This window comes from Diorhabda carinulata, chromosome 8 (assembly GCF_026250575.1).
Source record: "Diorhabda carinulata isolate Delta chromosome 8, icDioCari1.1, whole genome shotgun sequence".
In the NCBI taxonomy this organism is placed as follows: Eukaryota; Metazoa; Arthropoda; class Insecta; order Coleoptera; family Chrysomelidae; genus Diorhabda; species Diorhabda carinulata.
The window spans coordinates 23,267,162-23,283,473 of NC_079467.1; the positions used below are offsets into that span (position 1 = coordinate 23,267,162).

General features: G+C 31.7%; 1 protein-coding gene across 1 annotated transcript in view; it reads right to left on the reverse strand.

Annotated features, from left to right (window-relative positions):
* Nucleotides 1–16,048, reverse strand: part of LOC130896952 (epidermal growth factor-like protein 8) — a 64,920-nt gene extending 48,872 nt beyond the window's left edge. The window contains exon 1 of the mRNA XM_057805378.1: nt 15,577–16,048. Coding sequence (XP_057661361.1) covers nt 15,577–15,884 — 308 coding nt within the window. The 5' untranslated portion in view covers nt 15,885–16,048. The remainder of the gene's footprint in view (nt 1–15,576) is intronic.
* Nucleotides 16,049–16,312: the final 264 nt, after the last annotated feature.

A 16,312-nucleotide genomic window follows, 5' to 3' on the forward strand; every position in this document is an offset into this window, starting at 1 on the left:
TTTTTTGTAAGCGCTTATCATTTTCTGGAATACACAGGGGATTTTTTTTATAAAAATACAGCTGGTTTTGATTATATTGTGGTTCAAATTGCACAATAATTTATCAGATTTTTGTGAGTTTCTTTCATAATAACTTTTTCTATATCCATTAATGAACGTGAGGGTGTATTTATTTATATATTTATTTACACCACCCCATAGATGAAATGTTAATAATATAGATTCGAAAAAAGAAAATTTACGTTAGGAATAATACTGTAAAAAATATTCAAACAGTTTTGGACATATTGGTTAAAAAGCAATTCTGGAGAGTCAATTTTATTAGTCACAATTTTGTAAAGAATTATCCAATGATCCTTCATTTTGTGCAAACGAGATTCTTGGCAGGTATGGAAGCCTCTATTCCTTACTCCTCCAAGGACTCTGAAAACAACAATCCATGGTTTGAACAAGACTGCGCTTGATTCTAATGCCAAAAACTTATAACCATTTCCAAATGGTTATAACTGCACCAGATCTGATTTGATCGAATCAACTTCTTTCTTTTATATTGTTTCTCAAAATATTCCTTAATTAATTTATAAATAGGAAATACATTTTGACATGATATCAATATTGTTAATTTAGAATAGAGAAAATTGACTCAACTTCCCGTGCAAACGCTTCGATTGAGTAATGTGCATTCATTTCAATTTGCAGACATAAAAGTCATCTACAAATTATAGACTAGCCTCTTGAAACTGCTAAAATAACATTCAATCTATTTATTAACTTCCTGTCAGGTGTAGACACTGTTTTTAATAAACCTCCGTATCATTCTAACGATACGAGTGTACAAATATTTTAATACATTTCCCATGAAACGTTGCCTAAGCAATTCCCCCAACAGATACATTCGATAAAATATAAATTAAATTGTTTATTCCTGATAAAGGATGAGGAATTTTTTATCTATATACTTCCAGAATTTAAAATTTGTTAACAGTTGTGAACAACTATTTGATAGTGAAAAAATATTCTTTGCGTTGTGTATGGTACTTATTTTATATGAGAAAGATAAAGTTGTTTACATTTCAGCCCGAGCTAACTGAATTAATGTAGTGGCAATTTTAACTAATCATTAATTTTAATAAAATAAATTATTCGTTTTCTAACTTTTGGTGGAATGTTTTTAATTGTAGCACGAAGAATCCTTGTGAGATAAGCACTCCTTGACCCGCATATTAGTACCCGAACTGCATCACGATGTAATATAACATCTTGGACATTAAATGCGAACTGTTTCTAATAAAGTTTTAAATATATGTTTCTCGCTATATTCACCCACATTTCTGAAAATAGACGAATTATTTAGTGAAAATAACAGTATGATTTTAGTACAATCTATTTATTTTTAAAATATGAAACTTGTATAACTAAATTTTATTTCTATAAACAAACCTTGAACAACAAATTTTTATTTATACCCACATAAAATTCCAATTTCATTTAAGATATCCAATACCCCCCGTTGTAAACCGTGTTTTTTTACCGACGCCATTACATGAACCTCTCATAAATTAGTAAGGATGACAATAACAGCAAACTACCGAAGCACGCGAAGAAAGAAGAAAAAAGAGATGCTAAGAAATATTGTGTCTAAGAACACGTTAACGGACGAATACTTTATATATTATTTTAATATGATGAAAATAGAATGACTGGATATGAAAAAAAGTTATTACTGAAAGCTTTAAAAGTGAAGTTTTAAGAAAAAATTACTAATTCTAATTGAGTATACTATCGAAACACGCGAAGAAAGAGGAAAAGAAGAGATGCTAAGAAATATTGTGACTAAGAACACGTTAACGGACGAATATTTTATATATTATTTTAATATGATGAAAATAGAATGACTGGAGATGAAAAAAAGTTATTACTGAAAGCTTTAAAAGTGAAGTTTAAAGAAAAAATTACTAATTCTAATTAAGTATATTACCGAGGCACGCGAAGAAAGAAGAAAAAAGAGATGCTAAGAAATATTGTGTCTAAGAACACGTTAACGGACGAATACTTTATATATTATTTCATATGATGAAAATATATGGACTGGATATAAAAAAAGTTATTACTGAAAGCTTTAAAAGTGAAGTTTAAAGAAAAAATTACTAATTCTAATTAAGTATACTACCGAAGCACGCGAAGAAAGAAGAAAAAAGAAATGCTAAGAAATATTGTGTCTAAGAACACGTTAACGGACGAATACTTTATATATTATTTTAATATGATGAAAATAGAATGACTGGAGATGAAAAAAAGTTATTACTGAAAGCTTTAAAAGTGAAGTTTAAAGAAAAAATTACTAATTCTAATTAAGTATACTACCGAGGCACGCGAAGAAAGAGGAAAAGAAGAGATGCTAAGAAATATTGTGTCTAAGAACACGTTAACGGACGAATACTTTATATATTATTTTAATATGATGAAAATATAATGACTGGATATGAAAAAAAGTTATTACTGAAAGCTTTAAAAGTGAAGTTTAAAGAAAAAATTACTAATTCTAATTAAGTATACTACCGAGGCACGCGAAGAAAGAGGAAAAGAAGAGATGCTAAGAAATATTGTGTCTAAGAACACGTTAACGGACGAATACTTTATATATTATTTTAATATGATGAAAATAGAATGACTGGATATGAAAAAAAGTTATTACTGAAAGCTTTAAAAGTGAAGTTTAAAGAAAAAATTACTAATTCTAATTGAGTATACTATCGAAACACGCGAAGAAAGAGGAAAAGAAGAGATGCTGAGAAATATTGTGTCTAAGAACACGTTAACGGACGAATACTTTATATATTATTTCATATGATGAAAATATATGGACTGGATATAAAAAAAGTTATTACTGAAAGCTTTAAAAGTGAAGTTTAAAGAAAAAATTACTAATTCTAATTAAGTATACTACCGAAGCACGCGAAGAAAGAAGAAAAAAGAAATGCTAAGAAATATTGTGTCTAAGAACACGTTAACGGACGAATACTTTATATATTATTTTAATATGATGAAAATAGAATGACTGGAGATGAAAAAAAGTTATTACTGAAAGCTTTAAAAGTGAAGTTTAAAGAAAAAATTACTAATTCTAATTAAGTATACTACCGAGGCACGCGAAGAAAGAGGAAAAGAAGAGATGCTAAGAAATATTGTGTCTAAGAACACGTTAACGGACGAATACTTTATATATTATTTTAATATGATGAAAATATAATGACTGGATATGAAAAAAAGTTATTACTGAAAGCTTTAAAAGTGAAGTTTAAAGAAAAAATTACTAATTCTAATTAAGTATACTACCGAGGCACGCGAAGAAAGAGGAAAAGAAGAGATGCTAAGAAATATTGTGTCTAAGAACACGTTAACGGACGAATACTTTATATATTATTTTAATATGATGAAAATAGAATGACTGGATATGAAAAAAAGTTATTACTGAAAGCTTTAAAAGTGAAGTTTAAAGAAAAAATTACTAATTCTAATTGAGTATACTATCGAAACACGCGAAGAAAGAGGAAAAGAAGAGATGCTGAGAAATATTGTGTCTAAGAACACGTTAACGGACGAATACTTTATATATTATTTTAATATGATGAAAATATAATGACTGGATATAAAAAGAGGTTATTACTTCACATCACAACCACAACTATGAATGAATCTCTTCTAGATTTAGCTGCTGATGGCATGCTTGAAATGGAATTTTATTCCCAAAGTGTCGACGTGTTTTGGATGAACAGAAAACACGAATATTCAGAGCTAGCAAGGGAAGCTCTAAAATTATTAGTGCCATTCGCCACTTCATACTTGTGTGAACTGACGTTTTCTGCAATGGCAGACATTAAGACTAAAAAGAGAAATAGACTGCAATCAGAAAATGATTTGATTATTAAAGTTTCAAAAATAACACCACGATTTGATAAACTTTTGAAAAATAAACAAGCGCATTCTTCTCACTAAAATTATGTTCTTATTGTGTTCCTTGCCTTTTTCTTTCAGTTGGCGACCCCCCGACTAAGGCTTCGCACAGATTGAAATGTATTGGAATTGAAATTGAAGGTGTAAATCAATCAGCTTTATCAAGTAATGTTTTTATGATTTTGAGGTTATAATCTGTTATGCTTTGTTAGGTTTATGTAAATATGACAAAAACAGAAGATTTTATTAGTAAAAACGTTTTTAAACCAGAAGAATTAGGTGAGGAAAAACACAAATTATATAATAAACAAAGTATCTCTCCTCTTCTTTATTATTTATACGTCATAAATAATAAAAGAATAAATAATAATGAATATGTTATTATTATTATTATGACGTAAACGATTAAATAGCCACTAAGAAGAAGTAACCGTGACATGGCCAGAACCATTTTCATCTTCTTCGACAAGACTTGCTGCGACAACACTCTCTTAAGACAAACTGACAGTCGCGCATAATTGTATTTATTCAATACAAGTACTATGCGACAGAAATAATGGTCCCGCGGTACTAGGTAAGTACTTCGGATGCCACGATTTACTGTGATAACGTCAATGCACGTTTTCATGTTTTATTGTTTTCCTGAGAAGACGTGGCTACTATTCCAATTCACTCAAAATTTTATGCAAAGAACTTGGGGCTTTTGATCTAGGAAGGTTTCTATATTACTCGTTTCTTTCTTTCTAAAAGCTCACATTTCAATTGCTTGAAACATTATTTAATACAATATGAGCTTTTAAATGTTTACTAGGAGTATTTTTTATAAATTTAGAAGATGACATTGATTGAAATATGAAATTGACAAAACTCGGAAAACTTGGAAAGGTAATAAAAGAGGGATTGAGAGAATTTTGAGGTATTGGATAGGAAAAAGAAGAAGTAAAAGAGTTTAGAAATTAATAAAAATAGAATCTGTAGAATACTAGAACAGTGCACATCTGTTTATTACTCTGTAATAAACCTGATCTCAGAAAGGAAAATCAGAAAACCTTGAGGTTAGTTTGTTTCTAGTTTCTCTTTAGTTACTTTCTAATATTGTGTTGACCTTTTGAATAAATAAATGAAAATAAGATGTTTAATGACTTCCCTCCAGTTTGCTTGGGTTTCACTTTGAAATTATCTCCGATTTTTAAATTTTCACAATCAGTATACGAAAGCGAATTACCAGAATAGTGGATTTCTAATGAAAACGAGAGGGCTAAATGAGGCGAATATGGCGGCTCAGGGAATAAATATTAACGTAGTTTAGCTAACTAACTAACTAACAAAACTGAACGAATGGGCAGGCGTATTGTCATAATAGAACAAAATTAGTATGACATTAACCAGGTTTTTCTTCAGCATCAGCATCATCCGTATTCATACGATCACTTTTAAGACCAGCTACGAATCACTCCATGGAACCGAGTACTTTCAGTGTAACATTTACTTTTTCTCGTGTGAAAAATAATGTTCAATTATGACCTAATACCAAGAATAATTTTCTTCATACGAATATGAAAATTAATCTGTCAGATTTATGTAAAAATTTCACATAAACATGGAGGAAACTAACAATTTATGTTGTCAATCTTCGGAAATAAATTATTACCCTTGTAAAATTTCTGATGTGTTGCGGCTTGTGTTTATATAGATATATATATATATATATATATATATATATATATATATATATATATATATACAATTAAATTGTACAATAAGAAAACTGGACTTCAACCCTTCAAGCTATTGTGTCTCGGTGAAAAAAATAAGAAAATGAGGCAATTCACATGCGGTTTTAACTGACGACGTACAAAAAATGTCCTTGGAAGGTAAAAGGTTGATGTCTCTTTTAACATAAACAGTACGAACATTGATTTATTTATTAACAGAAATAAATGATAATGAATTTCGTCTATCGCTTTTTATAATAAATCTACAAATCAAAAAATATTGATAATTGATAATATTGATCAAAATTTGACGGCTTGGTAGTTTCTGTCGTATAATGATGTTAATGTGATTACTACCGAATAGAAATTTTAGATTCAGTAAGAAATTAAAGTAATTTGAAACATGATATCTGCGCATCTAAGAGTGTCCATTTACTGAGTTGATGAATACCTATTGGACAATTCTTCAACCTGACTTCTCCCAATTCGGATTTGGAGTTGAGAACAATCGATTCGAGTGTTATTCTGTAGTAAACTTACTGGATACTTCTGGTAAGCCTAAGTTTGCTGGGTTGTCATGCCACACGATCTCGTTTTTCTTTTCTCTGGAAGCGCTTGTAGCTTTTCTGGCATCCACTATGTATAGGTATAGTTTCCAATCAGAATCTTTAGAATACTTTTTCTGCAAAAAATTCGTTGATGTATTTGGAATCGTTATCACAACTGCCTCCTTATAATCGGTGTCATCAGTCATATTGAAATATCAGCCTTTGGAAATACCTACCAAGTGTTCATTCATTGCTTGTTTGTTAATTATTTATAGAATTGAAGCTATTCCGAAGCGATTCATTACCTTTTAAAGACGTTATATAACTTTTTTAGAATCTTCGAAATTAGTCATGGTAACCAATACCATTTCAATTTGGAGTAAAATAGTAGGTCAAAAATTATTGGAAACCGATCTGGGTCCACTTTTTTTGTGAGTACAGTTATTTTTTGTAAAACTTTTTCAAGTTGTACTTATTTAACAACGATTTCAGATATTGGTTAAATTAGTTGGGTTAAATTGAATTATTTTCTTCCCATTCCAATCATTCCATCCATATTTTTAACACATCCTATGTAGTAAAACCCCAGCAGTTAAATGAAGCACTATATAATATACGAGGGCCGTCCGTTAAGTCCGTAGTCTGATTGCTCGATGGCACCAGTATCTCTAGAGAAGTTTAATATTGTGTAATACATTTTTATAGATGGCTACTGGAGCTGAATCGGATTTTCACATAAATGGAAAAAAAGAATGTGCTAGCTATCTAACATATCTTGCATGAAATTTTGGATATGAGGAAGCTGTACAGGGCACTGGTGCTACGATTGGTTACTCCGAAAAACAGGCGTAGTTGTGTGACTACTTTTGAGTATGTTGATTGCAATTCGAAGACGTTTCTAGGTGACATACGAAACATGGATCCACTGGTATACATTAGAGACCAAACAACCAAACAACAAAGAAGTCGAGGATTGCCCTATTGGCTAGAAAAACGATGGCTACTGTTGCTGGTTTGCCCCCTGGATGTGCTGTTTTATCAGGATAACGCACTGGCTCAAACTCCTATCCTTACCACGGCTAAATTGTTCAAATTGGAGGTACTGCAGCCCCATACATCTTAACCTCCAGAATTGACCCCATGCGATAAGTTTTTGTTTCCAAACTTGGCAGAAATTTGGGCCGAAGGAGGATGTAATCGCTACATTCCAGACCTCGAGAAAACGGATATAGAAGTTAAAACAATACTGGGTCAATTGGATCGAACTAAAAGAAGACTTGTTTGAAAAATAAATGGCTGTTTTCACAAAATGTTCGTTTTTCTTTTGTAGTATTAATCGTAAGTTGAATATAACGAATTTAACAATGTCTATCTAGCATTCGGACGTAATTACTCATTTCAAGCCCTATATACAGAACATTTTTTCACTCAACCTACCTATTTGTGTAATTTGTATCCTTGCGTCATTACGAATGGTAATAGCTATCAGATTAAACACACGGTTTGTAATATGCTGGAATGCGAAATAGTCCATTATTTTGTGATACAGCCAAAAGTCAATCATTTTGACTGCCTAATGATTGCTTTGGATCAATTAACTTGGATAATTACTGGTACGAAGATTGTGTAACTATTTTCGATCGAAAAATATTTCCAATGTTAAAGCTTTTTATTATTCACTAGTAGTTAAAACTTTTTCTTATTTAAATACAACTACATATCAATTTGTTAACTCCCAAACAATAACCGAAGTATTTAAATTCAAAACGTTTAACCCAGAGATTAATTGTCAATTATAAAAACGAAATCGAATTAATTATTTATTCTCGAACAGACAACCAAATGGCGAGTAATTGTATGTGAACAAAATTGCAATCAGAAACAGCTTCCCTCTGACAAATTAGTTTTTAAAAAGGTCTGACCCGCTGTGATCTTGAATTAAAATTTGAAAAGAAAAAAAATATGAAGAACATCGACTCGCAATCAATCTCCGCCAATGAAGCTGTCGAGATGACAATCAATTTATCAGTTGATAAGTAGGTAGCTTTCCGAATGTTTGTTTAAATAACATGTTTATTTTATAAACAAAAAAATACCAGGGGTTTCTGGTATATCTTACGGACAAAAAGTAGGTAGCAGTTTCCATGATCAAAATTTTTAATTCCAAATGAAACATTGTTGTATGATTCAATTTGAGGCATGGATTCTCTATCTCGTGCGCGGGTTTTTGACTGGTGTAAGCGCTTTAGCCAGAGAGCACTGAAGATGACCATCACCCCGGTCGCCCCGTGACTGTTTCGACTCCGGAAACAGTAACCAAAAACAGTTAGAAGAATTTTACACGAGGAGTTACAAAGTCCGTGCGATGTTGGTGCCAAAAAATCTGACTACTGATCAAAAGCTTTTGCGTCAACGGATCTGCTAAGATTTTCTTGCAAGGTTAGAAAAAGATCTGCTTTGAAATGGACCCGATTTGAGTCGATGGTAGCGATAAAGCAAAAAAGGTCAGAGCTCCCGAAGGCGCTCACCGAAGAAGACTTCCAGCAATGCTTCGATCAATGGAAAAAACGTATGGAAAAGTGTGTGGCGAGGGAAGTGGAGTATATTGAAGGTGAAGGTGCAAATAATAAGCTTTATCAGATGACATAAAGAAAGTCATTTTTTCCAGAAATTAAGTTAAGTGTTTTGGAATAGCAAATAGTTTTTAACTAATCAATGATAACTGATAAATATTATGCTAATTCCCTGATACGTTTTAATGTTTTACATCATAAAAAACCACCGCATTTGTTAAAGACATTTCCACCACTACAATGTGACTATCCCTTAGCCGAAGTGCGTTAAAATTGATGCATCATTTGTCTCCCTCTGATTACGCATTTCTTAAGTCCCCTTTGTATATAAAAATCAAATATGAATGTTTCTTCTTTTAGTCTTGAAGAATCCATTCCATCAAATAGGATTTGTCATTTTAGAGGTTATATCATATTATGAAAAGGATTTATCTAAGAAAGTTTCTAAAAAGAAGGTTAATTTGTAACCAGTCACGTTTTCTGCTTAGACTTTACAAACGTTCGTTATCATTCAAATAAGCAACGGTATAATTTTTGTAAAAATTTTTATGAGACATTGTCAATCTGGAACGTGTTCTGCTTTTAAATCTGTTTTTTTTTTCTACTTTCATGACACAATGATAATATAAACGAGTTTTAAATACGTGACAACTTTGGAATTTGAATTTGCGGGTTACATTGACAAAATAATCCTTCTTAGGTAACTCCGTAAAGTTGAAATAAACTTTTATCGTCATTCATATCCTTGAGTAAATGAAACGCGTATTTATTAACATTTATTTAGAATGAAAATTGCAGAAATTATTCATCAAAATAATACGTCACATTTTGCGATATGGACCATTAAAAACAACGTAACAGGATTTTGAACTTTGGTACAAAATTTTCCCGTAGAAATGTGGGGTATTATTAGGAAAAAATTAATTAGATTCATTAATTTGTGACACCATTGATCAGATGACCTGAAATAACATGAATCGAAATCAATAGACATCGATCAACATCAAATGACAATGGACGTCAAATTCATGTCGTTTGATATCATTGCTAATGGTGAAAAATGCGCTATAGTTTCTCGCGCCGAGAGTGCGACGATTTTTTACTTGTTAGTTTCATTATTTCAAAAATTAGCTACTTTTTGGATATTTTTTACAATACCTGTGTTTCCTAGGAAAGCATAAATAGCTCCCAAAGGGAAAAAAACGTAGTTCGTTCTCTTCTTCAGTTTCCTTAACACTTTTATCTCTTAAACTCCTTTTCGTTTTCAGAATCTCCATTTTCTTTTACCACATACTTTTTCATCGTTATATTCTTCCAACGTACGTTTAACTTCTTCAAAATTAACCGGTTTAGAATGTAAAAAAAAAACTAAAATATATACACAAAAGAGTTGACGCAAGAAACCCCAAATTTCCGGAAAACAACTACAAAAAATTTTAATAATGCTAATTGAAACAGTTAAATTGCACCAATATTGGTTAGGTTATGTTAGGTTAGGTAGATGCTGCTACTAATCGATTTGGAAATCAGGGACGCCAATTCTAATCACGCTTGTAGAAGCAGGATTATGTAAAAATGTCCTAACGACCGAAGCAAGTGTCGAACGACGATACGATAATCAGAAAAAAATGTTTACAAGTAGAAGTTAATAGTGGCTAATTATTAGGTGCATATCAACAACCTCACAAAATGGCTGATGATCTAACAACAATTGAACGACATGGTGGATGCAAAGAATTGTATATCTAATAAGTTTAATAGAAGAAGGATCTTTAGGTACTATTATTCTTTACAAGAAGAGACATACGAGAGCTTGGAGCCTCTCAATCACTGACAGAATCCTTATCTGCGGTTACTCGCAGATACCTTAAGCTGTGGTAAAGAGGAAAAACCATCAGAGAGTGCAAATTCTCATTCTTGGGATTATAATTAATTCTCCATTGAATAAACGCTATTTAAACAACATACAGGCATTGAATACATTGTAGTCGTTATTGTTAGGTTAGGTTAAATTGGTACGGGCAATCTCGACCTATATTTTTCGTGGTTAACCCGCATCCCTGATGCCTATTATCTTACCTTTGTTTTACTTTGCTCAATTCAGTTAACTTAGTTAAGTAAATGCCTTCTGATATATAGACTGAAGTGTTTCTTCGATACACTTAAAATAATTTTCAAAAATTCTACAGTTGGGGAGTTCTTTGTTTTATTGCCTTTGAATATATTTTGTAAGTTATACATCACTCAGCGTAGAAATTCGACGTACATATTTATGTATAGAATCTTATTTATATCAGAAACAAAGATTTGATTATAGTGCTTAAATTTAGAACGGAAGTTTACACGCGTGGTCTTTGATATATAAAATTTAAAATCTATACAAATTTTCAACGCTAAATTTGGAATCGTTTCCAAATAAAATAATTGAATGAATTATTTATTTATTTGTTGGTACATTAGTTTTTGTTAGTTTGCTTACCATTGTGATTATAGAAAAAAGAAGAAAGGAAAAAATGAATGAAAAGTCTTCAACAATACGATTCTTTACTATATCGTTTTAAGGTCAAATATAACGAATACAAATATGAAATAGACAAATATCATTAAACATTTTACAGAACAAAATAAAGTAAAGACACAATTGTTATTGTAATTTGAGATTACAAAGCGTAAAGATAAAGAAAAATTTCGTATGGAACTTTTTTTGCTCCACTTGCTACTTGTGTATTTTAATAAATTCAATTTTTACTTCACGGTTTAAACAAATTTTGTTTCATTGGAATTCGTTGCTCTAACGACTTGTGTCAATAGCAGAAACATATGCTGGTGATTAGTGCCTTTAAAAATTTTTTTTTCAGATATTATGAGTGATGGGTTACTTTATTTCAAGAATATACACTGTGAGCGGTATACAGCTATTAAATAACGAGACTGGGTACGAAAAAAGGTTTCATTACAAAAATTATTCTACATACGAATGCTCCCCTTCAATATACTCCCCTACCCTCGCCACACACTTTTCCATACATTTTTTTCATTGATCGAAGCAGTGCTGGAAGTCTTCTCTCCGTTCACGCAATGGCTTTTGGTCAGGAGTCAGATTTTTTGGCACCAACTTCATACAGACTTTTGTCATGTGTAATTTCTCGTGTGAAATTTTTCTTTATCGGGGTTTACAGCATCGGCAATCATTCGACGATCCCCACGCACATTTTGGTCACTGTTACTGGAATTAGAACAGTCACAGGGCGACCTGGGCGCTGGTCATCTTCAGTGCTTTCTCGGTCTTGACTAAAGTCCTTACACCACGCAAAAACACGCGCGCTAGATAGAGAATTGTCCCCATAGACCATTTGCAACAATTTATAGCATTCAGGCAGAGTTTTTTCCAATTTTCACAGATTATCACGAAATTTTTATTTTCACGAATCAGAAAATTCCAAACGAGTATTCTCCATATCTCTCATTATGAAAATATTGATTTGGTAATATTGTAAATCTTACCTTGGAACGAAAATCGAAGAAAGCCCACATTCAGTTTAGCCGGTACATAGTCAAGTTTGTTTTTAAAAGAGTTGTGGAGCCGTTATGGTTTCTTTATTTGAGCAACTAGCTTAAGAGAATGTTTAAAATACACAACATTGTATTCCTTTCATGGAACAGGCATCTTAATTCTTCCAGGCGAGTTTTAAGCAAGAGTAGATGGACCTGGGCGAAGTAATTGCTCTGGAGAATTGTAATAAACATCCAAACAAAAAATTTCTGGTAGGGGTCATGAAGATTTTGACATGGACTGCTTCTTCTCTCTCTAGCGAAAGGTCTAACGTCAACCAGTAAGGATTTTCGAATATCCTCAAAACTGGATACCTTTTTTCAAAAATCCATTCCAATTTATACACTTACAAAATAAGTTTCTTATTAAATTCTTTTCGAAATTTAAGAGCAGTTGAGGATGCTTTTAATGTCTTTTTGAACCATTAAAAGCAGACCAAGGAAATTATAATCGTGCGTAGTCGTGTAAGGTCGTTTTGATGTTAGTTAGATCAGACATTTTGCCACTTTCTCTGCCAGCGTGGAGGTCTAGATAACCTGCGGTCTAACTAAATAAGTTTTAATGTTTTTTGAATACATTTTAATAAAAAGGAGGAAATAAATTTTGCTATTGATCTTCTGTGAAAAAGGTAAACATATAATTTATTTCTCATTGCATTCGTTTCCGGTTAAATAAGTTAAATACTTAGAGTTTTACTTTTTTCTTGAGTTATGTGTATAATATTTGTGGTATGAACAAGAAATTTAAAAAACTCAAACTATGTTTAATTATGTAGGTTTTTTCCAATGATCAAATAAGGTTATGTTTAGTATCATCGATGACATATAACGTAATTTTATCTCAGGATATCCAGAAGTGATTGCAAAGATTGTCCGTCATCTTGAAAACGAATACGACGTTTTTAAAACTAGAAAGAAATTTTTCTCCACATTTTCCACCATGATTTAACAGTCTAAAATTACGTTTTCTAGTACGGCCTGTCAGTAGAGCTTTCAGTATTACCAGCTCCCGGACTATTTCTTTTATGTTATTATTCGTAATGTGATGTTTAATTAATGTTACCAGAAATATATATGTTGTCTATTATTGCGACACTTTTGATTTTAAATCCATTATTGACACAGTTAAATCAACATTGAATGTTTTGAAAATGCCACGATTATCAAAGTCAGTAGTAAAATGTTATAATTAACGACTTGAAACAAAATAAAAATGATGATTTGTTAATGAATTTAATGTTTCAATCGCAACAAGACTAACGATATGAAAGCTTGTTAGGCAAACCAACCTGCTCTTTGTTAAAAAAAGATAGAGAATCTAAAAGCATAACTAGAGGACACGGAAATTGGGTTGAATTAGTAAAAGGCTGTTTAATCAGGTTATGTTTGAGGTTATTATTAGAATCAATAATTTTGAATGTATAACATACTGATATTTGATTGGTAGACATCATTGAACAAATGCCGCAAGTGAAAAGTAAGTTTCGTGGATGTTTTGAAAAAGAAAATTAGTTTCACCTGATTGGAAATAATAAAAATAAGCCAACAGTCAACTATAAAAAGTACCATAACGGCCATTCAATAACACAGGATATTATGATGGAATATTTTATGAATATCATATAAAAATCCTTACTTAATGACAACCCATATTGGTGTGATGATGATGATGGTTTGTTTGAATTTTTATAAAGTCTACCAAAGATTATAACAAATTAAAGCAATAAATTGTCAATTTAGACGATGCTTGATAGAAACACTTCAAAAGTAATCCAAATACTCTCAATATTTGTAATCGGACAATTCCAGAGGGATAAAGTTGAAATTAGCCAACTGATTGTTATGCAAAATGTCTTTTCACCTATGACCGATTCACATATTTATACACTATTTATAAATACATATTTTTTTCACTGTGTATATGAATTTGATCATTAAAACTACAATTTTACCTGTCCTATTCATAAAACTATAATCGGGTTACTGACCTTTATTGTTTTCTCGACATGTTTATTCATAGAAAAATTCACGTACTTATTTCATTCGTTAATTAAAATTATACAGCGCGCATCCCAAAAATCCGACGCCATGACCTTGCGGTCTTTGTCTTCTTCGAAGCCGGTTCTCACTTTTGATTGTTCTTTTGTTTCGTTTTGTTTATGAATCGGTGCAAAAAGTTTATTTCTGTGAAAAATTTGATGGAAACATCTTCTTTGTTCCATCGTGAGCTGTACACAAGCTTTCTCGTGTCCAATTGTCCACTTTCAATCCAATCATCCAGTCATCTCATTTGGTCAAAGTAAAATCTAGTTCAGCTTTTATTTCGGTTACGCTAACGCCTTTCAAATAAAAGTTTAGTATCACTGAAAACGTTTCCTGTTATTCCATATGTATCTGAAATGTCTTGAGTGCCGGCAGATCCAATGAATAGCTCGAAAAAGAATTGTTTAGTAATAAAAATTACTGTTTTTATAAAAACAATGAGTATAAAAGAACCAAATGAAACGAAATGAATGATAATGAATAAATGTGAACCAATTATGGTAAGTAACAATGGCAGTATTTTAATAATGTCAATTTGACAACATCGCGAAGTGTTACCAACTTTCTGGACTCAATTTCCCTATCTGTTTAAGTTCAATAAATGAATTCCAGAAATATTCCGCCGTAATTTTCAAGTTTTTAACCCTAATTCTTTTTTTTTTTTTTATTTTTTTCACTTTACTTTTTAAGTATATATAATATATAACTGAATAAAGCACCGAAAGCAATAAACTATTGTTTATCCGTATTATCATGTGAACAATGTGAAACATTTATTATTATAATATAATGTAATGAAAAATTATTATTTCGGATAATAGCAGTTTAAGATAATATTTGCTGGGAGTATATGGAAACCCATTTTTTTAAGCAGGTTTAGGTCGATGAGGTTTTTACAAATCTACTAAACTCCATTAATGGGCCATACCGGTTTTAAAAATATGAATAACTGTTAAATGCTTTTATTAGTTTCTCTAATCACCAAAATAATTCAGTCGTGAGAAAACTTATGTAGAACAATTTTAAAAATGAATATGTGATAAAACAGATTCCTACTTTTCCATATTATGTAAGTGAATATTCTTTTTTGATACTTATTATATATAAAGTGGTGTGTTTTCAAAACTCGGTACGACAATTCCCAAAATCTACATTAAAAACAATTATTCAAAATAATTATTTTGAACTTACCCTGGATGATGTTTAGCATAAGGGTTATACTGTATACCAGTGTTGGCGTCTACAACCATTTTTTCCATCTCACTATCTCTAACACCTCCTTTCACCCTGTGTCCTTCATCCCCCCCGTTACCATTTTTATTAACCGCCCTATAACCGTGCCTATGTACCCCTAAATGTCTATGCGTAGAGCTGTGGTTCCTCTGTGCCGGAAAATTTCTTAGAACCCTACTATCACTTCCGTTCCAATTGGGGTAGGTTACCGCCGTCACGTGAACGAAAATAAGAAGACCGGAGAACGCAGCTAAAGTAGCGTGCATCTTGTACCGCGTGCACGTGAGCACTTTCGCCTTCTGTCTTCGTGGTGTCTCAGGAGGCTGTGCGCGATCACGTGACCGTAGCGACCGTACCAATCTATGTTTTGTTTTGTTTTCGTAGCGGTGAATGGGAAATGCACGGCTAGTAGGATGGGAATGCCGCTTGGTAGTGGATACAATTTAATTTTTTTAGGTGCAATTGCATATGCATATTAATGTACCGGGTGTTCGAATTAATATGAAGAAAATTATTCGTACCAAGATGAAGATACCCAAAGTTGGTTTTGATTTATGGTTCTTTACGATATTTTATGTTCCTCCGCATAAATATCGTTATTTCTTCATAGTCAAAATAATGTTCTAGCCAAGACAAACTTGTTTTGTTTAGGTTAGGTTTGAATTCAGTTGTATTGTTGTATTATTACGGCTAC